Consider the following 26,037-nt stretch of genomic DNA (forward strand, 5'->3'; position numbering starts at 1 on the left):
CAAAAGTATTTTGGCCTTGTGGGAACAAGTACTCAGGTACTGTACTGCATGTTGAACAATTCTTACATGAGCGCGGTTGCAACCTACAGAGGGCAGTAAAACGATTTGTCCTGTTAAAGAAGCTGGAAAAATAAACTAGGACATACAGTACAATAGCAAACTCAAATGACTGTCCTTTCATCCTTTTTCTATAACATTTGTCCTCATCGGGGTCACAGGTGAGCTAGACTGTCGCAACTGACTGGGTGAGAGGTGGACTGGTAAAATCATTCACACTCACTCATGCAATTCAGAGCATTCCAGTGAACCTAACATGCAGAAAACCCATGCAAGCAAACTCCACATTTCACAACTTAAGGCTGGAAGGTGAGACTTAAACCGACAGCCTCAGAACTGTGAAGCAGACATGCAAACAGCACGGATGCCTCAAATGACTGTCATCGTAACTCCATGACAGAGGCTAATTTGTGACCATCGTAACGCTGCCCTCACAACTCAACTGGACTACAGCGAGCAACTGGCAGTTGAAAGCAAACTGGGAACAGTTACTGAAGCTACATTTTACTTGACCTAAATGGTACAGTTAAAAAAACAGTTACCGGTAAGTAATAAGACGTCACATAGACATACAGCAAGATAAAAAATAGCGATTACAAAAGGCCCTAACTACCAGATGCATGGATCTAAAAATGTTGTTCTTTTAATACAGTAAAATACAAAAGTATGGCATCATATTTTTCCATATTCAAAGTATTTGCAAATGGCCATGATGAAAATGTTTTTTACACAGGAAAATCTGATGCATGATTTGTTAACCATTCACGCGAAGTACCGTCGGCCAATGATCCAGTCAGAAAAAAAAAAGACAATATCACATGCCATTTCAGCAGAGACTTTCTTTTCCGGAACAAAAGGAGAAATAAATTATGACGGAACACACATGCCAATAAGTGAAAATGAACCCTAACACTGGTCAACATCAAATTTTAATCAAAGATAGCTTTGTGTTTCCCTAAACTTTTGACACTGATTAAAAAAAAAAAAAAAAACTCCTTACTTTTTTTCCTGCACGTCAATTTTTTTTTAGATATTTTCATCATTTGTGATGAAGTTTAACTTGTAATAGCTTGCACAATATGGAATTTACCATTCAGTGTTATTTATAACTATGATATTTCAGAAGACAATTCCAGATACAGTAATCCCTCGTTTATCACGGTTAATGTTTGAAAAATCCACGATGCACTGAAGCCGTGATAAACGAACCGCAAAATAGCGAGGGATCACTGTACATACATTGTTGACCAAAGTAATCTTTTCACAACAATAAATTATCTTACGTGGGCAGAAAATCTTGAAATTCGTGTCCATTGAACATTTTAGCTGGTTAAATGTTTCTTAGGCAGCCAATACACATTTACCTTCTGCACGTAAACATCAACGTCTGAAATGAATATATGGTATGTAATACCTCTTAAGGTTTGTTTGGGGGGTGGGGGGGGGGTTGTTCATACAGAAATGCAAAAAGCCAAGGCGGGTTTGAGCCTTTCACACTGCATCCCAGTAAATTTACACATCAGAGTAGAACCAGCGTTTGACCTGTCCTTTCACACATGCTTTCAGACTTGCTCAAGTCGCAACGCTTGCTGCTTCATACATACAGATAATTTGATGCAAATGAGATACAAGAACATCTCATGAGGAGTTTTGGTGTAGTATGAATTCTTTGAGTGAACTTTGTTCTTGCCACCTTGAATAAAGAACACTTGAAGATTTACACTCTGGTTGCAGTCTGCCATTTTTCCGATTAAGTTAAAATTTGAAAGTATAATTAAAAGTATAAAAAAGTTACTAAAACCTTTTGCTTGCTCCAGTGTCCCCTACTGAAGGGGTCCTCAAACGCTGGTCCGCGGACCGCTACCGGTCCGCGCGTCATTTGGTGCCGGGCCGCACAGAAAGAATAAAGAACTTACATTCCTTCCGTTTTATTCATTTCGGAATCTGAAAGATGTTTTATTTTGAAAAATTACTGGATTTTCTGTTATATCAGTCTACAGCAGGTGTGTGCAACCTTTTTTTGTCCCAAGGACTACTTTTCAAGGAGCCAACCTTGATCGACCAGTCCAGTGTCAACATCTGACACCCCCCCTAACCCCTCCACACAACCTGATTTTGAACTAAACAGAAAAAAAACAGCTACGAAACAGGTAGATCTCTGTTTGAAAAAAGGAAATCACTTCCTACCTCACTGGATCCCAATGTCATTTTGCAATCTCAGAATCTCATCCTCAAGAGTGGGGCTTTCAAAGTCAAAAAGTGATTTAACTTTGGTGGCAATGTCACCAACATCAATATTTGCACCAAATGGATAACACATATAGCTGACTATAGGCTCGATGGATGCAAAGTAAGTAAAACGCCTCTCAAACTCTGATGAGATGCTCTGAACATGCTCCTCATAACGTGCACTGTCAAGCTGTGTCACACCTTTCCCTTAACGTTGTAGTTCTGCTTGCATGTGAGGGAAGTTGCACATTTTACCAAGTCGCAGCCGGTTGGACGTCAGCTTTAGCTCGCTTTTAAATGTGCTAATAGCGCCGTTGTATGTGCATGAGTGGTGATTCAGTCATCTGATTGGTTGCCCTCCGTGTCAATCAAGTCACGGGATTGATGATAAACTGACGTAATACATTCTGTGTATTTTGCGCCATTGTTTGAATGGCATTGCCACCGCCGAGGCATTTTCAATGCTTGTCGTGTGAATGCCCGGGAGCCGCATTGAACCAGCCAAAGAATCTCTGTAATCGCTAGCTGCTTGCTACTGTTAACAGCGGTCAACTTCCATTTGTTGATGTTTTTTAAATTTATTTCAGACAAAGAAAAGTTTTACATTGACATCCAGCCCAGATTGTAAACCTGGCGCGATCAGCCAGCAGCGGCTTCATTTGGGGGTGGGGCCACAACAGCTCGCAGCGCTGCTCATTGAGATCAACGTGCTTTCATCACACGACTCCAAAAGTCTCCAATAACACCAGAAAAAGTCGCTAGATTGTTATTAGTCACTTTTTTGAAAAAAAGAGTCACTCGAGAGGATCTGAACACTCACTAAATATAGTGTCAAAGTCGCAAAGTTTGGCGACACTGACTTCCTCTCATGTCATTAAAAAAAAAAACACTTTTTTTTCCCAACACACCTCGCGGTGGACTTGGGATCAATCCGCGGTCGACTGGTTGGGCACCCCTGGTCTACAGTATGTCACTCTTGACGCAGGTGAATGCGCACTCTTCGGTCACGTGATAGGAAATGAAACCCAGCAGCTAGCAAAATGAATAAAAAACAAACGTCTTTGAAAAGTTTTTTCGGGAAGGGGAAAGGCCCAGCCAGGAGACAGAAGAGGAGCCTATGGCTTTCAAGAAAGAGAAGGCTACAATTAATAGACAGTATCAGGAGTCCTATTTCAAATACGGCTTTATCTCAAAGGGAGCTTCACACGCACCAAGCCTACTCTGCATAATAAGCGGCGATGGCGAGTCGTATTTTTCATGCACTTTTTATTTGCGGCGTATCTTATTTCAAAGGCACGTTTAAACGTTACCATAGCGACCAGAGAATGTCGCGGCAAGATAGGACGTTCCTCGTGTCATAATTCGAGTTTATTATTAAGTTTCGAAAATACCAAACTTTTCATGCAGGTCATATCATATTATATTGTTGTATCTGAAAATATTATCTGACATGAAACCGGTCCGTGGAGCAAAAAAGGTTGGGGATCTCTGTCCTACTGCATATGTACCTGGCTAATGTTAACTTGACTACATACTAATACAGTAATTGATCCTAATAACATGCACAGCAAGATTATGTTCAGTCGCTTTGCATGCTGTAACTATCTGTGTGTGTGAGTGTGTTCACACGCGCGCGCTTGTGCTGTGTGAGTGTAATGGAAACAGTGATGTGGATGGTAACTGCAAAGCGTTTGTAATCTGATATTGCTGGCGTCTCACATTCCAGTTACATTGATAATAGCAGTGTATTGTTTTGTTGAAGTGCCCCTGAGCCTCACACAAACCTTCTAAACTGAGGATGGCAGGAGAGACGACAAGCTTTCTGAGGGTGAGAAAATATCAGACTAAGGCATTTTATAATTGTCTTGGTGTCCGTAAATTCCACACAGTTAACCAACTCCCAAAATGGCAAAGAATCTATCTAAAGCTTATTGCACAAACCAGTATATTTGGAAGCAGCTGAAACATGTCGCTGAAATTTTACCTTTTCAATTTCAATTTTATCCTGTGTTGCTCAATTCTTGTTGTAAATAGTCTTTGAATACTATGAAAAGTGCTTTCAAATAAAATGCATAATTATTAATACTGTAGTGGCATGAAGCAGGTACAGGGAAGGCTTACCCAGATATTTGATGGTGAATCCCCTGGGCGGGTTGAGGGACCTCCGCATCCATCCCTCCCTCAGTACCTCCAGGTGGTCCTCCTTCCCCTGTATAAGCAGCACATGCTCGTCTATCCATCCCAGGAAGAAAGTCTCGGAAACGGCCTCGGTAATCCTTTGATTCCATACGTGATGCTGAGTGTTTTCCGCTTTGAAATCGGCAAATATCTCATAGCCGGTGTGGTGTCTGGGCAGCGCGTCGCTCTCCGACACTCCGGCCGCCCCCATCGCCTCCCCAGCCACGACTCTGGACAGCACGATGGCCAGAGAGTGGGGAGCGATCTGCAGGAAAGACTCCATGGTCGCCTAACTGGCTGCCGAATTCAGTGGTATCATCCTTATTTACCTGTCTCCGACCGCGTCGAGCTCGACGGGCAACAACAAGTCCATGTTAGCTCAGCGGCAGCAATGCTGTGCAGAAGCCGCATATTCTTCCTACAAGTCAATCGCTATCAAGCTAGCAGCCTAGCTGCCGTTGCCTCCCTGCAGCCTCACGCCAATGCCATTCCTACACATCCAGGTCCGCCCTCGCCTTTCGACGGCTTTCACCTCACCATTTAGCGGGTCGATGGTTTACCGAAGTCTCGCATGAAGCGCATTCCACCAGAGTCACGAGATGTCATTCGTGATTTTCCATAAATTTAAAAAAAACGTTATCTTTGACTCCAGCTGGCCGGATGCTAGCACATGAATTCACCCAGGCAACAGATGCGGCGACCAAGCCGCCCCCCCCCCCCCCCCACACCCTACCCTTTTTCTCGTCGCCTGGCAGCATCAAGTCCGGGGGGACGCCGGTTCCTTCCTAGTCACCATTCAGATTACAAACCTCCGAGTGAAGGTTCGAACTTCGTGTGGTGCCTGGTACGAGCCGTGTGTGGGCGAGGCAACTGCTTGAGGTGCGGATCCGCCTCATCCAGGTATTGACAGGAACTGGTTCGGGATTGCGTCAAGAGGATGTTGACCATAAATAGCACTTGCCCCTCGGATATATTTTCAAATTAAGACCAAACGCAACTCCAGTAAAGAGCTGTAAGGTTACATATTTTGGCGTTTGTCACTTACCCTTCCCTCCCCCCCAAAAAAACGCTTCACAACACCAGTAATTTTAACCCTCAAAACCGCTTCACAACACCAGTAATCACAACATTTGATGACGTCAAGCCCAATATCAGGGATGGGCAACTGGCGGCCCCCAGTGCATTTGTATGTCTTTCAATTCTACACAGATTTCGCTCCGAGCAGGCTAGCCTACAGATATGTCCTAACTGTCCGTTCGTCAGATTTTGTCCTTTTTTTGTGGTGGTCCCAAACCAAGCTATGAAAGAGGAACACCGGACTTATTCGATGACTGCTGTGTAGAGCATACCGTGCTTCCTCAGCAGCCTCACGAAGTATATCCTCTACTGGGCCTTTTTCAGGATGAAGTTGATGTTGGACTCCCACTTTAGATCTTGAGACTGTGATTCCCAAGAACTTGAGGGTCTTGATGGTTGACACAGGGCAGTTGGACAAGGTGAGAGACAGCTGTGGCAAAGGATGTTTCATGAAGTCCACGATCATCTCTTACAGTCTTGAGTGTGTCCAGCTCCAGGTTGTGTTTGCTGCACCAGAGTCACAGCTGCTCCACTTTCTTTTGGTATGGTATGCGACAAGTAGTCGCCATCTTTGAGGCCGATGGCTGTGGTGTGGTGTCTGCAGTTAAATTACTGCATCTATTCATCCATCAGGGCTGGAGTGTATCCCAGCTGAGCTGACTAAGGACAAGGGGCATTTTACACCCTGGACTGGTTAATGCAGTCATTTGCAAGGACACAGCAAACAACCATTCAAAGTCACATTCACAACTATGGGCAAGTTACAATGCTCAGTTGTTTGCTTGTGAAATGAGGAAACCAGCATAGACTAGTGGAAGCCTGCCATGTAGGAAAAAAACATGCAAGCACATGAACACAAAGGAAACGCCACAAGAATAATTTCATGTTCTCCAATGTTTGCAGCACAACCATTTTTTTTAGTGGGTGAGGGGGCAAAACTGACAGAATAAACTGACCTCTATGTCATAGTTTGGCATGGATAATGACTCAAATGCAAGAAAGTGAGGCTGGTGTGTACACCAAAAATCATTTCATTTCAAAAGGAACAAAAAGCCAAACAAAGTGGGTGGATTTAAAAAAAAAAAGGTTCAAACTAGACACTAGGAAAACAAGACTTGGCTTGAATAGGGCTGAGACAGCAAACAAGAATGTTACAAGGCAAGGGCAATGAACTGAAAAGAAAGCAGGGAACAGAAAATCAATTTTGGAAAAAATAAAATAAAAAGTAAAACAGCTGCAACAAAATGACACCATCCCAATAGAAATTACAGAATTGTTGCGAAGTAAATAACATTTATCAGTCTGGAGTGGGTTACAAATGCTAAGTATTAGAATTCTAGCAAACCATAATAGCTTTGGTGTAAGCTTAAACCGTTATATTTCTTATAAACTTAGCATTTCCTTGGGTCGGTTCATTGATGAGCTAAATCTAAATTTATCAAAAAGCCTTGCGACAATTTCATTTCTTTGAATTCGCATGAGTGCACCCGCTGATGCCTTGGGATCAGTGCTCGTACCATAAATCATGAACACAATTGTGAACTTAGACAATTCTGAAAGTTAAAGGACGTTCCACAATCTTCTGACCCATAAGACATCTGTGTTGTAATGAGTTTGGTAAAAACCTTAAATCCATGTACAGTATGCACCTTGAAATGGTAAACATTTTTGGCACAAAATTGTGTTTTAAATCAAGGAAATAAGATAATTAAGGTGCTTTACTTCAGCTACTTGGGCCACTTAAGGCTCACATCCACATCACCAAGAGTGACCATTGTCTCCTCTGCCACAGGAGGGATACATTCATTTTTATTTTGTGATATTTGGGCCAAATGTAGCAGGTAACACATGGGTCATTTTAAGTTCAAGTCTTCTTTGTCTGAGCCAGAAGAATGCCTATGGTGCCGGATTGTTGCTGAAAGTGGCCCACATACACATGCTATCCGGGAAGCTATTCCCTCTTTGCCCAAATATAATCCATAACTACTTTTCCCCAAAATAACCCTTACATGGGTAACCAGCTCGAACCGATTCCCACTTAACGCATACAGGGCCGACATCTGGCGACCTGATTTAACCCATACCTACTTTAACTATAAATACCGTTTGATGTGCTGTAGCTATACTGCCTTGATAAATTGCTATTTTGCCCATTTTTTTATATTCTTCTAAATCCTACATGCATAATTTGTAACAGTCCATCATTATCTAAACTGGAATGTGATTGCCAGCCGCTGTGTTGGGCGGGGTGCATAACACACCAAAATGTTTAAATGGACCAAGTTCAGGGTAAATGATAGTTTTATTGAGAAGGTGCGTTTTCAGTCATAGCATGACACAGCAACGGGTACCACATTCAGTTACTGACGGCACCATCCCTTATGTGCCACTTTCACTTTCTTCATCTTCATTCTGTTGGTGACAACAAAAAAAAAAGTTTAGGGGTATGCATCAGAGTGTGCCTGTATGTGGATGTGCACGAGACAGATGATACGTGCCTATTTTCCTCGCAGAGAACACACTCAGTGGCGTAGGTATGTCCATCACTGCCACATACCGGATCCAGCTCCTTGGAGCAAACACCATGTGCATACCTCTCACAGGCAGGCTTGACAGATGTAATAAGAGGTTTTGTTTAAAAAAAATATATATATATAGGAATATACAAGTAATTCATCAGATTCACTCATTTACTTTCAGTGTACGCATAAATCAAGATAGTTCCATACCAGCTGGATGACCTTTAATTTGCTTGTAAGCCAGTCTTTTTGACCTTTTTACAGTCTTTCATCCATCCATCCACTATGTCCTACGGCCAGTTGTCTTTTTTTTCTTTCATAGTACAGTTTTTGTTGCATCTTACAAATTACCTTTTTTTTTTTTAATTGGTTTTATAAACATTGACTGGTCATACAATTAACAATATGATGCCCATTGAACACCAAGGAGCTCTAACAAAGACAGGCAGAGTATATAGTTGATCATTTTGCTTTAGTTTGAGGTGAGCGGTGCATCATGCTGAAAACTGTTTAATTAAAATACCAACACATTGCACATATTTGAATGGTATCAATCAACAGTGCATTATCAGTGTCAAGGTATTTTCCTTTTTTTAAACCGCTTTTCTAATGTATCTTGTTAGATTGTGCAAGTGGCTATAATTTTGTGGTGTACATAATAACTTAAAGAAAAAAACCCATTCCCTACCTCCATGAGTCGATCTTGAACATGTGGATCACCGTTTGCGCAAAGAGCCACCACTTGCAGGGTTCAGAGGACACAGACAATATAATGTTGGACAGGCGATACGATACCATACATTTTCTGACATAATTGTTCTAAACTAATGACGACAATGAAACCAAATACTTGTACAATACTTTAAAACATACCTGAAAACAGCAGGACAAAACAGAGCAGCACAACGAACTTCATTTCTTCTGGATGTGTATACCTTTGCGTGGCTGATGGGTAACAGGTGTGTCATTTCCCACTCCTAGCACATATAAATAGCTTGGAGCTGTCCTTGATTGGCTAAGAGGTACACAAGATTGTGCCCATTAATGATTAAAAAAAAACAGCTATGAAAACAAATATTTAACCGAAAGGGAACATTAGACTAATCTTTTTGTTACTCATCTGTAAGATGTGGGACGACAATATAAGACACAGTTGTAATACATTGTCCAATCACATATTATAGTACAGTATATAGTATGTGATATTATAGTACATAATATGTGATTAGAGTATATTTCGTAGTGCGTCATATATCAAACCGATGCATACAAACACTCTTAATAATGTTGAATGTGCAAAATGTAAAACTAAATTTGACACAACCTACTTTATTGGCTGGCAACCGGTTCAGAGTGTCCCCCGCCTACAGCCCAAGACAGCTGGGACAGACTCCAGCACCCCCCCCCCCCCCCCCCGCGACCCTTGTGAGGATAAAGCGGATCGGAAAAGGAATTAATTATATCGTGACAGAAACAATGAACTACCGATTTCCACTTTTCACTGTATTTTAGATGTATATTAATGAAAATTACGTTATTTTATGGTATCAATAATTTGCAATTCTTGAAGAGCGGTTTGGATAATGGATTGTTGGATCTTACGTTTGATGTCCTTATTAAGGACTCCTTAACTATCAAACCAATTACAAGCTTGTTATCGGGGTATATTTTTTCACCTTTTTACATTGAATGATCATGTCTTCTCGATTGCACCATTAAGAACAGGTTTCTTCTCCGAACCCATGTAAACTTCCCCACATACCACACTAAACATTATCCTGGTTATTTCAATCACAACAGGCCAGAAATCCCTCCGTTCAGTAACTTCAGTTTTAATATACTGAAGAAGGGACCTTTTCGCTCCACAACAGTTACACTCAGGGATGATGGAGTAAATAAGCAGTGCCAATAGGTGGAGCCATTGGAGCGGTTATGCTTTCCAAGCCATAAATCATAGTTTTATTTTTTTAATTGAAACATCATATTTGTTATTTGATTTTTTTGTAGAAAAAAATGTTTTAATCCTTTGAAAAAGAACCTTCAAACAAGACTCCCAATAATTGATGTGTAATTTTCTTTTTGTAGCATAGTTATCCGTAAAATCGAATGCTTTGCTTATTAGTTCACAAGCCTTGAAACATCTCGTTTTACTTTACCTGCATTTACATCCAAACAAGATTAATAACCAACTTTCTATATGCGTGTAAATTAACAGAATGTAAACATTTTGAAAATCACACTTTACATGTTAGTATAACATATTTTAATCCGTACCGATGATTAATTTGTTACCCCAACGGGTTGTAAATGATACATCTTTCGAAATAGCACTTACCCTCATATAAATCCCATAGAAATCCGCCGTGGGAGAGAATTGCATTGTTTCCGACAGCACCTGAATGCGCCATGGTGATCAAACTCAAGCGTATCTTCTCGCACGGAAACCAGAGAGAAAGGAAAGAGAAGACAAGATGGCGGAATGAGTGGGTTGCGCTGTGGACAAATGGTCGCGAACCCCGAGTTAGCCCGATAGATATCAAGGACTGAAATGTTCGGATAGAAAAAGATAATCGTCCGAAGAGTTAACTGTATTGGCTTTTTAACCCTCAGCGTGGAGGTCGTTTTTTTTTCTTTTTCCCAAGAAACGGTCCTTGCGACAGCGCTAGGCGTTTCGCCAACCCTCGGCATTACTAGCTGCTTTTTCGAGGTAGCTGTGACTGGCTGCTCGTACAAGGCCGTGCGATCTTTCGGAGTTACATCGAATTATACGTTGTGACTTCCACGTCATACAGTGTTTCCTAAAGGAATTCGTATTTTAACGAAGATCTTTTGTGGATGGTAGCATATATTTTTCCCTAATTTGCGCATTAGCCGAGTTGTCATATTTTAGCTCCCATTCGTCCGTATTCACCAACACCGGAAGGATCACGATTACATTTATGTTTTGCCGACTATTTGGTTAGAACATAAAGCCGAATTTCTTGAAGTAAATTGAACGCCGATCGTTTGGTGGATACTATGGCGAGCAGTAGTGGCTCTAAAGCCGAATTTATTGTCGGTGGGAAATACAAGCTTGTCCGGAAAATTGGATCGGGGTCTTTCGGCGACATATATTTGGCCATCAACGTCACAAATGGAGAGGTAATGGTCATAATTATTGAATACGTACACTGTTTGTCAACGTAACATTGAAGGTTGAGAACGTCAGTTGATTTTAAACATGATTTGCTGAATAGTCCGAAGCTGTAACCTCGCTGTGCAACCCAGCCTATTTCTATTTGTTTCAAGTATGGAAATGGCTGTCATCAAAGTTAACTTTTATTACAAGATTGAAAATGTAATTGTCACCTCTCCCGTGTCATTTGTAGGAGGTAGCGGTAAAACTGGAGTCACAGAAAGCAAGGCATCCACAGTTGCTATACGAAAGTAAACTGTACAAGATTCTACAAGGTGGTGTCGGGATTCCACACATACGGTAAGGAAATTCGTATTTCCTTGTGCTGTCCTTGTAAATTAATACTTTATTCAGCAGTCGTCACTCCTGTAAATTTCTTGTTAGTATACATTAGAGGAGTATAAATGAGCTTGGTGTTCGGAGGTCCAAGGCCTGGCCGTCTGCCTAACATACATGCTCGTGTACTCTACCAAAGATGATTTCACAATCAAACCTTGGAAATGACTCATTTTTTCCCCTCGCAATCACGGGTCGGTTGTTTTTTGCATTTGTAACAGTGGTCGTGTCATGAAAGTGTACCCGGATATTGTGTTGTTTTGTCGCGAATAACAGCTGTTCGAGGCGAGCGAAAGCTGCTATGTGTGGAAATGGCCGCTCCTCTTTTGTTGTGCTCGCTCTCAACATGTCTCCCTCCTCGGTTAGAAAATGGCGGCGGTACACAGCAGGGACAACAACAACCTGAACCTATCGTTGATTGTTTAGGTTGCGTCACCATTGACAGGATTATACTTTACATTACACTGTGGTTTTTATATTTTATAATAATTATTGCCATGACTGGTATAAAGGCTCACATTCAAACTTAGTTGATCGTCGTGAGGACATGCAAAGTTGTTAGAATTCAATGTAATAAATACAGTCATCCGTTTTCTGACTCTTACACGGGTGATCTGGAGATAACTATTTGATAAATATACTTGGATCATATTTTTCCGAGTTGGGAACACTGGATAATAGACTTTCCAGTCGAGATTGTAAATAAAGTAGCTAATATAATGCATTGGAATGTAATACAGAAACTCATGGAACAAACATCTATTGTTTAAAAAGTTGTTTGTGTGACTAGTCTCTTAATTGAAAATATTAAGTTTATCCATTATAGAGATAGCTGAAGGGACAACTAGTGTGTGAGATATTTGAACAGGTATTTGAAGGCATATCTCCATCTGTACCATGTTAGCATTAGTTGTGATTTTAGGCGTTTGGCAGTCATTAAAATCTGTCATGAACAGCTTGTGCCAGACCTTAAACAGATGGGTCCTGAATACAACGGGGAGAAGTTGTTGAAATTAAGTGATTTCACGTTGACTTTTTTTTTTTTTTGAGACAAGGGTTGGCCAATTATGGGAAAAATAATCACAATTTGTTTTTATTGAAGTGCCGATTGATTAAAATGATTACTCACCAAGAAACTTACTATTAACTAACTCAACTATTCAAGGCTATCATCATAGCCTCATGCCCATTCATCCCTGCGTGTTGAACCTAATTCTTGAACACTTTTGTAAAGTACGAAATGACCATGTAAATATCATGTGAAATTCAAGTGTCTTGAATTTTAAATTTTCATTCTCAAGTATTACCCTTAGCTTTTCGATCATTTTTATTTTGTTATTTTCACAAGTCTTGGGGCTTAACTGGGCTAATGTGGGACCTCCGGGATTGCATTTCAAACCATATCTTGTGGTAATGCGTGTTAGTACGATTTACGACGGTATTAAAAAAACTTGTTGGTGGCAATGTACGGTCGCATGTTTTGCTACTTTCTGAACTGTTGTCACTTCAGATGGTGAGACGAGCAATCTCAAAAGCTCTGATGGTTATAGTAACTATTAATAAAGTTGGCCGCGGTTTCTTACCACCCCCACTATTGTTTTACGTACAATTAATATTGTAAAACCAAAAGCAAAGCAATAGTACGAAAAGAGCATCGTAGATGCGTGTGCACGCTTCAGTACCGACTCCCACAGAAGCGAACAAGTTAGTTGACAGATGGCAAAGGGAAGCAGCCCTAGTGAATGTTGATGTATGCAAACGAATACGCGTGCAAATGACCATTTATTGTGTCCTTCAAAAAAAAAACAATTGTGTCTTAATTACTTTAAGTTGACATAGTGACAGGCCTATGTGAAGACTGTGTCACAGACTAAAATATTCAAAGATATCACTCATCAAAGCTGCACTCTTAACAAGCCGTGGCTGTATGTATTCCAACAAGTACAGTAGGACACCGTGCAGTGTCATGGTATTTCCTATCTATCGAATTTCCGAACCATTTAGCTGAGTGATATCGCTCTGTTCAGCTGCCCCGCTTTTCTTTACGTTGCTTTCGTCGCCAACTAGACCCGACAACAGCCACAGAGATCCCGCTGATTAGCTATCTCGTCCGAGATGTTGAAAAGTGCGTTGAAGCTCTGCTGGCCCTCTTGTTTTCACGCTGCGTTTGCCAACTGCGGCGCCTGCCAGACTTGACAACAATCCATTGCAGTCGTGCGACTTCTCGTCCGCGAAGTTGAAAGTGCAGCGAATAATCGCTGGAACTCGTCAATTTGTACTGTTCTCCAATGTCGATTAAATCCACACTATTAAAGTATCCAGCAATGAATGTAAAAGTGCACTTAAATAGGAAAAGGCACCCGGGGGGTGGCGGGGCAAAGCTCTCGGGGCCGGGTTGCACCGAAGGATGCCTCGGCCATGGCTCTCATTCAAGTGAATGGGACTGCGCACTCCAGAAAATGTTTACCCCAAATTTCAATATTTAGAATCAATACTGTTTTTAGAGTTGAGGAGGCTTCGGCTGGTTCTACATTAGTGTGCTTTAATGCGGCTTTCACGATTGACCGAATTTTGCAGTGTCGGACCAATAAAAGTGATGTCATTTTTTCCCCAATACCGGGCCGATAATTATCGCTTCCATAAGCATCGTGCATCCCTACTAAAAATGAGAACAGAAGAAAGTTGACATTCAACTCTATTCGTATAACAAGTTTTTCACAGATGTGGTAGCCTTTGAGTAGTGTTATTTTAACATTGTATGTGTATCCTCTGTATTAGTGCGTTTGCATTATTTGAAAGGACTTGCACTCCCAAACTCGATGCTAATTCCATTAGCATTTGAATTGGATGCTCCAATGACTTCAGCATTCACACTAGCACTGTTTAAAAAAACTAAGCATGTTTCGTATTCAAATACTGTACGCTGTGTGTAGTTACTTTGGATGTGTTCAGTTTTATGCTAAACTCCAATTGGGTTGGCATTAACCAACTTAAAGGGTGCTTAGTGACAGCAGAATTTCATATGCAATATGCTTGCCACATAAGAAACACTGTGCATTCAGGGTACTTTCATGTTGGGAACTTTTAAACACACCAAGCTTAATCGTTTTTCATCAATTAGAACGTTTTAAAGATCGAGAGAAGCTAAAATCGAAATCTTGATAACATTTTGATAACTCATCCAGCCTTTATACAACATTGCATCATCCATGAAATGGTCAAAGAAAGTGTGCAGGATTCGTTTAAAGCTTGATTTTAAGTGTATGGTTCAGTTCACACAATGACAGAGATGCCAATTGTTCTGCATATGAATTTCAACTTGCTCCGGCTATAATGGTGATTGATCTGAATAGTAATGCTGTGGATTTACTTCGCTGTGACTTTTCAACAATGCACGTTACACGCGCACCTTTTTAAATAAAGGCAGGACCACAAACATTTTAGTGGTACTGTCCATTTTCATGTAAAAATAGGCCTGTAATGATAATTACTGCATTGACTTGCCGCTTGATGAGAACAAATAGACAATGGGGTTTTTTTTCAGACTCTATAAATGGTCATTTGCACGTATGTTTGTTTACATACGTCATGAACATTCACTTGTGCTGCTTTGTTGCCCCCTCTGTCAGTCTGCCTGCTCGCCGCTGTGTGCATTTGGCATGTGCGCAAACACTTTGGAACGGCTTCTGAAACCCGTTTAAACAATTTTATTCACATGTGTCCAATCAGATCTTTTAATCTTTTATCATTAAGCCGCAGCAATGTATGGTAGCAGTAATAATGGCCATGTAGCATTATATAGAGCGCAACCATGGGCGCAGCTAACCTCTGCGGTGCTCTTTTTGTACTATTTAATCACTTGTTCATGCAACATCGGTTCTGGGAACATTCATTAAGCACACCAGAGTGCGGAACAAGTCTGTATCCAATGCTGGCACGTCGAGGTGGTTTCAGCTCACTTATCCCTATACGTTTATGCAACACTTTATCAATGTGCATTATGTCCTATATATTGGGCTTTTATTTAGGTGAGTGTTGATAACACCAGATTCAAAAGAACCTTTGGACCTATTTTTCATGACAAGTTTAAAATGGTGCAGATTCAAAAGAACTTTTGGACTTATTTTTCATGACAAGTTTAAAATGGATCACCAGTAAACAAAAGTACATTAAAAGTTTGCTTACTGTACTGAATTAAATGATTTGCCTATGCCCAGTTTAGTCACAAATGTATTTAAATCGATTTCAGGAGGATGTAATAGAATTTTTTGTTCAGCACTCTTATCAGTGGGATTAAAAATCATTTATCACGATAGTTTCTGGGACAATATATCTTCTCCAAATTGTCAATGTGACCGGCCTAATAACAGCAAACGTTACTTTCAATTTTTTTGTTTTGCTTTATTTGTGATATTTTTCTAACATAAAATTGGTCCTTTGGCTTCATAAAGTCTAATTTCCAAGTTATCTAATCAATACTCCCCTAATCAAGAGCTCAAGTTATTAATTACGTTTTATATGACGCACATAGACTTGACGTGTTTTCACAGTAGATATTTCATTTTACTCTGTGTACTGTATTTTCATTACTTATTGGTAGGCCTGTCACGATAACAATTTTTCTTGGTTAAATACAAATAAAATGTGAAAAGCCTTGGGCTCAATTAATGTTTTTAAACAACATTCAACAAATATTAACACAACGCATACATGACGTACAGTGCTATCTGCATTGACAGAGTGAAAAGATCTCTTTATTTCCTTTCTTTTCTCCCTCCCTGAGCAATTTATTCTAATATTCAAATTTTTTAAATTCTGTCAGGAACATTAGAGAAGGACTCCACCCAGGAGTGTTTTACTGTGTATGTATTTAATTGTAATGTTTCAAAGAATACGTTTTTTACTGTCAATTATTTACTGAGTAGTGAGTGACCTTTGAACAATGCACACCTTTTAAATAAAGGCATGACCCCAAAGATTTTAGTGCTCGGAGTCATTTTCTTATGTGAAGACATTTCCAAGGACCAAAATAAAAACATGATTAAAACTATCACACCAATTTGAGCCGTGGCCGTTTGTATTGCAACTAGTATTACTTACGATTATGACGACACTGCAGTGTTTGGTATCCATACATTTTCTGAACCACTTATCCTCACTAGGGTCACAAGCATGCAATAAAGTTGCTTGGTTTAGTCTGTGCATTACTGGACATCATAAGCTAAGAATGCATTTTCACTTTGTGCCACGGTTACGCTGAAGCGTGGGGAATCTGAGCGGGTAGCCAGATTTCCATGATTAATAAATGCAACAGTCCCCAAGTTTTTTCCAGATCATCAATTTTGTGTGTTATGGATTTTGCCTCGGAGGGAGAGAGGCTCAGTAGCGGAGTTTGAATTTGTAGCGTAGACCATCTTGACGGCCCAACGTTTGTTTGTGTTGCCTCCGCCTACAGCGCCAACCAGACCCGACAACAATCAATGGAAGTCACGCTCTCGTCCACGATGTTGAAAGTGTGGTCTAAAGTCTCTAGAACTTGTCAATTTCTACGATAATCCATTGTCAATTATGTTCACACGATTATCATATCCAGCAGCAAAAGTAAAAGTACAGTTAAAAGGAAAAGGCACAGGTTATTTGCCATCACACTCCTTCATCCAAGCCCTTTGGCCAAAGCCCTGAAGCAACCCCCCCCCCCCCCCCCCCCCCAAAAAAAAGGAGCCGGGCCACTACCGTCAGGAAGCATGACTGCTGAGGTAATAAAACATGACATGACCTTATTTGTTTCACATGTAATGGATAAAGTAGCGAAGCTTGTGCTGGTAAAAATGTACGACCATTCTGTGGGACCGCGTCACGTGTTTCAAAATATCCACATGGCTCATAATTATGGCTGACCTGTGATGGGTACCAAAAACCGTACTTGTTTCGGTATGGACAGATTTGGGTCAGTACTACCAAGCACCGATTCACATGAAATCAAACGGTGCCATGTTTTGGTTCCACAGTGCATACAAATGTGTGAGAGTTGATGAGTTGTCTTTTTTTTTTCTTCCCTTGGCACACTTTAACACAGCATTGTCCTCACATCACTCATGCAGGCCTTTTCATACGCTAAAAATACATTTCCAGGTCAGGAAGTGAGTGATATTTGCTCTCCGCCAAGCCCAATAAGTACACTTTATGAAGTCGATAATGGGTTATTGAATGCCAAATCACCCAAACAGCCTAAAAAAATTAAACCAAGCAAATTTTAATGAAACTTGCTGGACTTGATTGTGATGTCACGACACTCAGTCTCCAATTTTAGGTCAATTGGAGTAGGGCTTCGGGAGCTACAGCCCACTGAAACTAATTAGTTTGACAAAAGGAGGCGTGGCCGCCTTCCTTTGAATCCTTATCTCAAACACAAAACAGGCATTGTAGGAAAAGGGAATTCAACAAGGATTCCAAATCTGAAATCATTTGGAAGTATGTTGCATATTTTAGTAATTTGACCTTTTGACCTGGGATTTGAACTTGACCTTGTGGATACCTTGTGCATAGTGTGACCTCAACAACATTTTTCATGAATTGTAATCTGTCACATGTCCCCTGGTTCAATTTTGACAGACAAAATGGCCACTCGTCATTTTGGTGACCTCGCCACTCCCCATGTCATCTCGTCATTGGTAGGGAGGTGAACAGGGAACGTGGCCCCTGATCTCTGAACGTTGGTGTGTTTCTTTTACTGCCAGAAAATGGACATGCATGAACAATTTGTAGTGGCTCGGAACCAGTTGTGAGCACACTGTGCTTTTTAACTTCATTAAAACCAATAAGCATTGCATGTTGCAATTGAAAGACAATTCTAAAAATAAATACCGTATTTTCCGCACTAAAAGACACACTGGATTATGAGGCGCACCATCAATGAATGGCTATTTTGTAAAAATTTTTCATACATTAGACGCTTCGCATTGAAAGATGCAATCTACAATGCCTCCACTAGATGGTGCTGCGCTCCTTCCATTCAACTCGAGAGGCATTCACGACCGCCTCTGAAAAATGTAAATTAACTATTACTGTACTTAAATGAAACTACGAAAATTGAAAATAATGCATCAAAACAGAAAATCAAGCGAGGAAATCACAAAATAAATTATATACCACCCCTACAGACTTTATTTTGTGATTTCCTCGCTTGATTTTCTTCGTGGTTTCATTGAAGTAAGAATTAATTTACGTTTTTCAGAGGCGGCCATGAACGCCTCTTGAGTGGAACGAAAGTAGAGAAGGCACGGAGATGGACAAAGACGGACAGTATTTGTTCAGACTGTGAAAACCATGAATAAAGTCTGCGTTTAAAAAAAATAATAAAACCACAACCGCAGCTCTCCTTTTTTCAACAAATACAGGTGCGTCTTTGTCCGTCTCCTTCTCTTCCTCCGGTCAACTCGAGAGGCGTTCATGACCGCCTCCGAAAAACGCATCGGCATTTCCTTTATCGTAGCTCCAACAGTGCGATCAGATAAGATAAGAAAACCTTTAACAGTCTCAGAATGCAGAAATTCCCATTTCACAGCAACAAAGTTATGAGAGGAAGAAGTAGAAGAAAAAAAATAAATAGGAGCTGCTGGAAGGCAGCCACTCTCTCGGTGCCGTCTTGAAGTCAAAATAACACAAGATGTCAGTCGTAGTTATTTATACCTTTGTTGTGTATTCACAAATGATGAAATCACAATATAAATTCTGTAGGGGCGGCAATAGAATTAATTTTGTTATATCCTCGCTTGCTTATTTTCAGCCATCTTGGAGTCGATGTATTACCGTAATGACCATACAGAAAACGCACCGGATTTTAAGGCGCTCAGTGAGATTTTAAGAAAATGGAAGACTTTTTGGTGCGCCCTACAGTGCGGAAAATACGGTAAATAAATAAATATATTAAAAATTATTAGGCCGAACCGTGAATTTTGTGTATCGTTGCAGCCCAATTATTAGTGTTGTAGTTCTCAAGATCGGTCCTGGTCTTGAGACCTGTTTTGGGAGCACTTTTGCCTTAAATTCCTAGACCAGGGGTGTCAAACATGCGGCCCGCGGGCCGGTTCCGCGAGGGGGTTCGATCAGGCCCGCGGGATAGTTTAAAAATGAAAAAATGCATAAAATATACGGAATGAATATTTTTAATAAGATGCAATTAATGTATTATCCGCTAGGGGGCACACTGTTTTCTCTTTCGTTCGTAAAGTGTAGGCGGGGGTTACATTTAGATTTCATATGCATCTGTGTAAATGGTTTTAAAAATCCTTTCTCAATCAATCTCGTTTAATCTTAAAATGCATGACTATATTTTTAAGTACTAATTGTTCAAGTTTTGTGCCCTTGTACAATCCGTGGGATCAGTTGCACTGCATATATGTGAATGATAAAAGTAAATTGCACATTTGTCCAAGTAAATCTAAGGTGTTTTATGAAACGTTAGGTAAATGAAATGGAGGTACATTTCAACATTTTCCTCATGTTCTTGTGCTTCACTATATCAAAACAAAGGAAAGACATGATATTTTGGTTATTTATAGCAGAGTATGGTATAATTTTAATGGTCTGGCCCACTCGACATCAACCGAGGCCGTCTGCGGCCCACAATATGAAATGAATTTGACAGCCATGTTTAGTCTAGGAATTTAAGGCATTTTTCTCAGTCTTGTCTCTGACTCACAATTTTCGATCAAGACCGGTCCTGGCTTGTCAGGACGAATCACTTAAAAAAATGATTGCACAATTAGTAGAAGTGAAACAACAGCTTTGCTAAAAGTTGAGAATTGTTTTCTATTTTAGTACTTCCAAAAGAACAGCACAATTGTTTCAAAAGTAACGGAAAAAAGAAGATACTGGTCTTTTTTGTGTGATATATTGTCTTGACCAATATGTACTGTTTTATGACGAACCACGCAAAATTAATGTCTTCCTCTTTAGTGCAAAATGATCACCAGAAACCCTGAAAGTTGGTGTTAGATGAGCAACTTTGTGTTCAAGTACTCATTGCAAAATGTGAGCCGTAACCTAAAACTTACCCTGATGAATTGTTTCTCATATAGATGGTATGGCCAAGAGAAGGACTACAATGTCCTAGTCATGGACCTGCTTGGCCCCAGCCTCGAGGACTTGTTCAACTTCTGCTCTCGACGCTTCACCATGAAGACAGTCCTTATGCTTGCAGACCAGGTAGCCAATCCTTGCAGAATACATTCATTACAAACAACAAGCTGGAGATAGTCAGCTTTAGTGTAAAATTTCAGAATGATCCTAAATTGCACTGTAAATGACCTTATTTAGACCTTCTCTAAAATTTTGATTACCATATTTTTTCAATCAGAAGTTGCGCTAAAAATCCTCTAATTTTCTCAAAAATGAACAACTCGCCGTGTAATGCCACGCGCCTTACCTGTGGATGGACGTTGGCGTTTCAATTTTCCTTCTTTCATTCAAATTCTGGCCAATGACATTTACATCTAATCGCTACCAGGCATCTGTCAATGTTTTCGCGGTACCCTGTCGAAGAATCATGGGGAGTGCTCTACTAGGCCATACATTTGGTCGTCTGAGTGTTTCCAGTGTTACAGTGTGGGATAATATCATTGCAGTCTGTGGGACCGAGAGGTAAATGTAAATTAAAATCCCTTCCTGTTTACTTTCACATTCATGTATGCGTTCTCGTTCTCATTCTCATCCGCATCTGCTTGCGAGCAGGCGTCTTGTTTTTGTCAGACTGAAACTACAAGTGCTTCCTGTTTTTGTGTCACTAGTTGGCTCCAATGTAAACGGAACTTTTCTGGCGGCACATTTCCAGTATTATCAGGGCTCAAAATAAGTGGTTTTGCATTGCTTTTTGCAACATAAAATGTGACGTAAAAACTGAGAATGGGCCGACGGTTATGCGGCAAAACGACTGCCAAATGTTAGGAACCTGATTTGGAAATCACTTGACAGCTCAAGTTAGCCGACTAATATTTACCACAAATTATTTTCAATGTTTCTCACCAACTAAAAGGTGTAAATCATCTAAAACTGTAACTGAATTTGTTGGAACGAAGTTTATTATTTCAACTGTCTTGTCAAGGTGTTTTCATTTTACAGCCTTTTACACTTCCAAAATGTGTCCTCCTGAATATTTTTCTTATTTCCTAGTTCGCTGGTTTAAGCTCAAACGTACAGCCATGAACTTGCTGTATTATGTTGCATGCTAAAATACTAGCTGCTCAAATGAAGTTGCACAAAGGCTTATATTATTTCATGCCTTATATTTTTGATGCAAGAATGCTAAATTTAAGGTAAAACTTATATTTGTTTGGAATTGCCGCACCTAAAACATTTCAGACAATAAAATAGCGTTTGCTGCCCTGCACAGTGTGGATTTAACACCCCTCTTGCGTTAATTTTTTAAACAACAATTTGCATGGGTTAATTTCACCCTCTCTGTTTAATCATCCAAAAATATCACATTACGCAATGTGATGCAATCCAATTAAAATAATGAACGCGAAATATGGAGGCCATGAGACTAAATTTAATCCATTTAGTTTGTCCTAGATTTTTGGATCGATTATGTTGGTGATATAGAAAAGGAAGATGTGCTGTTTACATGCTTTGACCAGGCTACCATTCAGGTTTTGCCTTTGTTTAGTGCATGGTGGTTTTTTCCAGCTGTACTAGTGAGTAAAAGTGTCTAAATTAATAAACTACCGTAGCCGTAAATCATTGAAACCTGCCATTATTGAGGAGCATATTGTGTAATGATTCAGTGCCCTTTTTGTTTTAGATGATCAGCAGAATTGAATATGTGCACACAAAGAACTTCATCCACAGAGATATCAAACCAGACAACTTTCTCATGGGCATCGGCCGGCATTGTAACAAGGTAAGACAAATTCATTTCATTGGAGAGATCTACGTTTTAAACGGCGTGTCAACTTTGCAATCTAAATGTTAAGAATTTTAAATGTATCTTGACTCAAGCCCGCGGATGGAAAGTACATTATTAGTTGTCTTCAGGATAAGATAAGATAAGAAAACCTTTTAGTCTCGCAATGGAGAAATTCCCGATTCACAGCAGCAAAGTTATGAAAGGCAGAAGTAGAACAACAAAATATAGGAGCTGCTGGAAAGGCAGCCACTCACGCGGCGCCATTTTGAAGTCAAAATAACAAAAATAACACAACACAACACATAGGACACAAACAGTCGTGCAATCTTCACCACTATTCTGCATACACTTTGTTGTCTGAAGCAGTTATAGATGAAAGAGGAGAGGATCAGATAATGCTTGGTCCCTTTTTTTTAATTCAGAAAGATTTTGTTCCTTTTGTCTTCAAGTAAAAGAGACAAAAGGGTTGAAAGGTTCTGAAGGAACCTTTGCCCGGTTTGTTTATCTTTATGCTCGCTATGCAAAAAATATCTACCAGAAGACTGCATATTCTCAAAGCATTTAAATTCTTCTGGTAGAATTGCGAAAGGTCTAACGCATCACAAAAAGGTTCCGATTCTTTATACTCATTGACTCGCAGTCTTAATTGGTTCCAAGTAGATATGTGTGCCAGAGTGCAGATAGATAGTAAATATCACAGCGACACAACGGCCTAGGTCAAGTCACCTATCTAATTATTTGTGACAAAGACGCCATAATCGAACAATTCCCCTGTTGGGGATAATTTAAGGGTTACCCAGAAAAACTGGAGCTTTTCATGTGATTGAATCCTTTTTGTAAGCAATGGTTTCATGTTGATTGATCATAGCAAGTCATCAGTGAGTCCCGCTGATGACTTCATGACGTGTTGCAAGGGTCTCACCTATCTCCTGATGCCACTTCATCAGCAGGCGATTGAGGTGACAGAGTCAAAGCGATACAAGTGGGAAGACCATTCACAATTGCAATGGTAGCCACACAATACTTTCATAGTGCTCCTGATTTTGCTGTGTCACTGTCATTTAGTAATTCTTGCTTGCCAATTTCGCTTATGCCATACTAGGCTGAGATTTTTGGACAACAGTCAATACAGAAAATAAATAAAACTATTACTTTGGAGGAATGAGAACCAAAAAAAATCTGAAATCAAAGCAACTGTAGCAGTAAAATCTTTTACTTTTCTTTCAACATTGTCTCCTCACCCTCTTCCCCTCTTGTGTTCTATTGAGGCGCGGATTCTTTTGGCGTAAACGATCTACAGTCTTGACTCAGGATTTTGCTGTCAATATTATGATTAAGGAATTGTCTTCGCATTTCAAGCCGCAGGGATCAAAGCTTATGGAAAAAGTAGCACATTATTGTCCGGAAAAATAGGCCAGCCTGTCATTCCCCAAGTTCAGTGTGCAGGTCTGCTTGTCCTTCAAGTAATGTCTAGCTTGATGGTGTTTCCGCCTTAAGACAAACACATTTTAAAGCACCGTTTACACTTTGGTGCGTTAGCGTTAATTGCTTCACCTTGCAAACTTGTTTTCAGCCAAAATACTACCACATAGCACTTTGCGCCCTTGGTTTGTCCACCAGTTGCAACCCGATGACATCGGCTGCATTTGTGTGTGTGTGCGTGTGCGTGTGTGTGTGATTCTCTGCAACTGTGCTAGAGCTTATTGTAGTGTTAGCTTGGTTTTGTGGTCTTCACATTTCCCTGTGAAGCCCCATGTCCTTTCACTGCGTCACTACATAGCCTTGTTTACATTTAATCACGGGTACCTCAAGACCAAAATATCCACATCTCCACAATTTGATGCGATTTCCGAAAGCATACAGTACTGTTTGCAAAAAGGCCAGGTAACGGGGTCTTCCCCGAGTTTTACTGCATTCTAAACTACAGTGATTTAAGGGGGAAATTAAAAATTCTGAAACAGCTTAACTCTATTTGCATATATGAAATTAGTATCTGATCGATTAATCAGTAGCCATATTAAATTGGCTTATTATGGCCTTTCAAACATTGGCCAAATGGACGATAATTGCCAATTGTTTTTACCTTTTTGTACTCTTAAGCATTTAAGCAGTTGTACACAGGTAACGGTGGTCTAATTTATTACACATGAATCTATACCACAACTAGTGGTGCACGTTAGCGGTGCGCCTGTGCACATGATCACTGCAAATTGAATATATTGAGTGTGAGGTTTTTCTCCATTCATGTCTTCTCTGTTGAGTGACAGAACTGGAGTGGGTACACCATCACTTTTGGTGTTGCGCTCTGAGATGAAATACATCTCTGGTTTCAGAAGAGCCATAGCGACCATGATGGCTTCGACAGTTAACAGGTAGTCTTAATTGGCCAGGTTTCACTCAGTTTTTCATACTTGCTCTATTCTCCAGAAACAGAAAATATGTGAATGAGAAATACTTCACTATAAATTCAGTGCTATGGAAATACTGTTTATATGCACAGAGAGCAGAGCTCCGATTTGTTTTTTTTCCATGGCATTTTTAGCTGGTGTTATTGGAATGGATTCACACCTCTGAGAGAGCTGTTAAGTTTTTTTCTGTTTGTTTTTGTTTTGGTTGGGGGGGGGCAATTTGGAATGGTATTAGTTAGCATTGAAATAATTCTGGCTAAATGTATAAGGTACAATTGTAGAAAATAACACTAATGCAAAGCTTGCTGGTGTAATTTATTAGTGAATGTTGTAATAACTTCACTCATACCGTAGCAGATTACCGTATTTTCACGACCATTCGGCGCACCGTGTTGTTGGGCGCAGTCTCAGTAAGGGGTGCTATTTCTGTATTTGACACATACACAAAACGCACTGTATTATTGGGCGCAGCCAGGCATGGTAAAACATACGCCAGCGTAAACATACGGCATGCATGCACGCACGCTAAAAACGTTTTTAAAAAGGCAACGGAAGCAAAACTGAGTTCGGATGTACTTTATTTCGCCATTTTACCCTGTACTCACGCGACTGGTATCTGCGAGGGGCGTGCCTTTAGCGTCCTCTTACACGCCCACCCTTCACTCATTGGCGGACTTCCGCATGCCTGTCGTCACTCACTCTGCCTTTTCTCTATATAAACAGCATGTCGGCCAGAGGTGCTCTCAGTCAGGCTTTGGAACTCGGCGCATACACTCCACATTATAAGTGTCCTGTCCATTTTGGAGAAAATTAAAGACTTTTAATGCCGCCTTATAGTCGTGAAAATACGGTATGTCCCGGAAAAAACAAAGTCCCAGAAAATAATTTTAAGAAAAGAGTGGGAAGGTGAACCTTGATGTAACCACAGGACAAAAAATAACTAAAATACAATGGGTTACTACCCCCAGCGTCCCTCCCTTATTCTGGCCAGTGTACCATACAGGCCAGATCAATGGCTTGCTACAGAGATGGTTGTCTTCCTGGGACATTGTCCTCCTCCCACTGAGGGATGCTGGAGCTCTGGCTTAGTGAGCTTTAGGTCATTGGTACCTCCCTGACCAAGGCCCTTCTCTCATAATTATTCATTGTTGT

General features: G+C 40.4%; 3 protein-coding genes across 5 annotated transcripts in view; 1 reads left to right on the forward strand and 2 right to left on the reverse strand.

The window, feature by feature from the left end:
- LOC147208273 (storkhead-box protein 2-like) overlaps positions 1-5,165 on the reverse strand; it is a 60,861-nt gene extending 55,696 nt beyond the window's left edge. Inside the window, exon 1 of the mRNA XM_086132262.1 lies at positions 4,408-5,165. Coding sequence (XP_085988388.1) covers positions 4,408-4,747 — 340 coding nt within the window. The 5' untranslated portion in view covers positions 4,748-5,165. The remainder of the gene's footprint in view (positions 1-4,407) is intronic.
- A 2,659-nt stretch (positions 5,166-7,824) lies between these two features.
- Positions 7,825-11,492, reverse strand: LOC147208275 (turripeptide Ici9.1-like). Its single transcript, XM_086132330.1, has 6 exons — positions 11,409-11,492; positions 10,396-10,489; positions 8,934-9,075; positions 8,749-8,801; positions 8,040-8,149; positions 7,825-7,953 (listed from the first exon to the last, which is right to left on the reverse strand). Exons 3-6 carry the CDS (start codon positions 8,974-8,976, stop codon positions 7,902-7,904), a joined length of 258 nt encoding a protein of 85 aa, XP_085988456.1. The 5' UTR covers positions 8,977-9,075; positions 10,396-10,489; positions 11,409-11,492; the 3' UTR covers positions 7,825-7,901.
- Positions 10,496-26,037, forward strand: part of csnk1a1 (casein kinase 1, alpha 1) — a 35,743-nt gene continuing 20,201 nt past the window's right edge. Inside the window, exons 1-4 of one of the 3 annotated variants that reach the window (XM_086132310.1) lie at positions 10,496-11,201; positions 11,429-11,535; positions 20,652-20,778; positions 22,373-22,471. In XM_086132310.1, the coding sequence (XP_085988436.1) occupies positions 11,079-11,201; positions 11,429-11,535; positions 20,652-20,778; positions 22,373-22,471 (456 nt within the window). In that variant the 5' untranslated portion in view covers positions 10,496-11,078. The remainder of the gene's footprint in view (positions 11,202-11,428; positions 11,536-20,651; positions 20,779-22,372; positions 22,472-26,037) is intronic. The other 2 variants (XM_086132300.1, XM_086132318.1) reach the window with 2 other exon arrangements.

Source organism: Hippocampus guttulatus, chromosome 2, assembly GCF_054856545.1.
Source record: "Hippocampus guttulatus isolate MCC_2025c chromosome 2, RoL_Hgut_1.0, whole genome shotgun sequence".
Classification (NCBI taxonomy): Eukaryota; Metazoa; Chordata; class Actinopteri; order Syngnathiformes; family Syngnathidae; genus Hippocampus; species Hippocampus guttulatus.

Coding starts and splice junctions, on each gene's coding strand:
- LOC147208275 (XM_086132330.1), bottom strand. CDS start 8,976: ATGAAGTTCGTTGTGCTGCTCTGTTTTGTCCTGCTGTTTTCAG. Junction 8,150..8,748: donor TTCAAGATCGACTCATGGAG/GTAGGGAATGGG, acceptor ACATCTGTCAAG/CCTGCCTGTGAGAGGTATGC. Junction 7,954..8,039: donor GTTCTCTGCGAGGAAAATAG/GCACGTATCATC, acceptor TGTCACCAACAG/AATGAAGATGAAGAAAGTGA.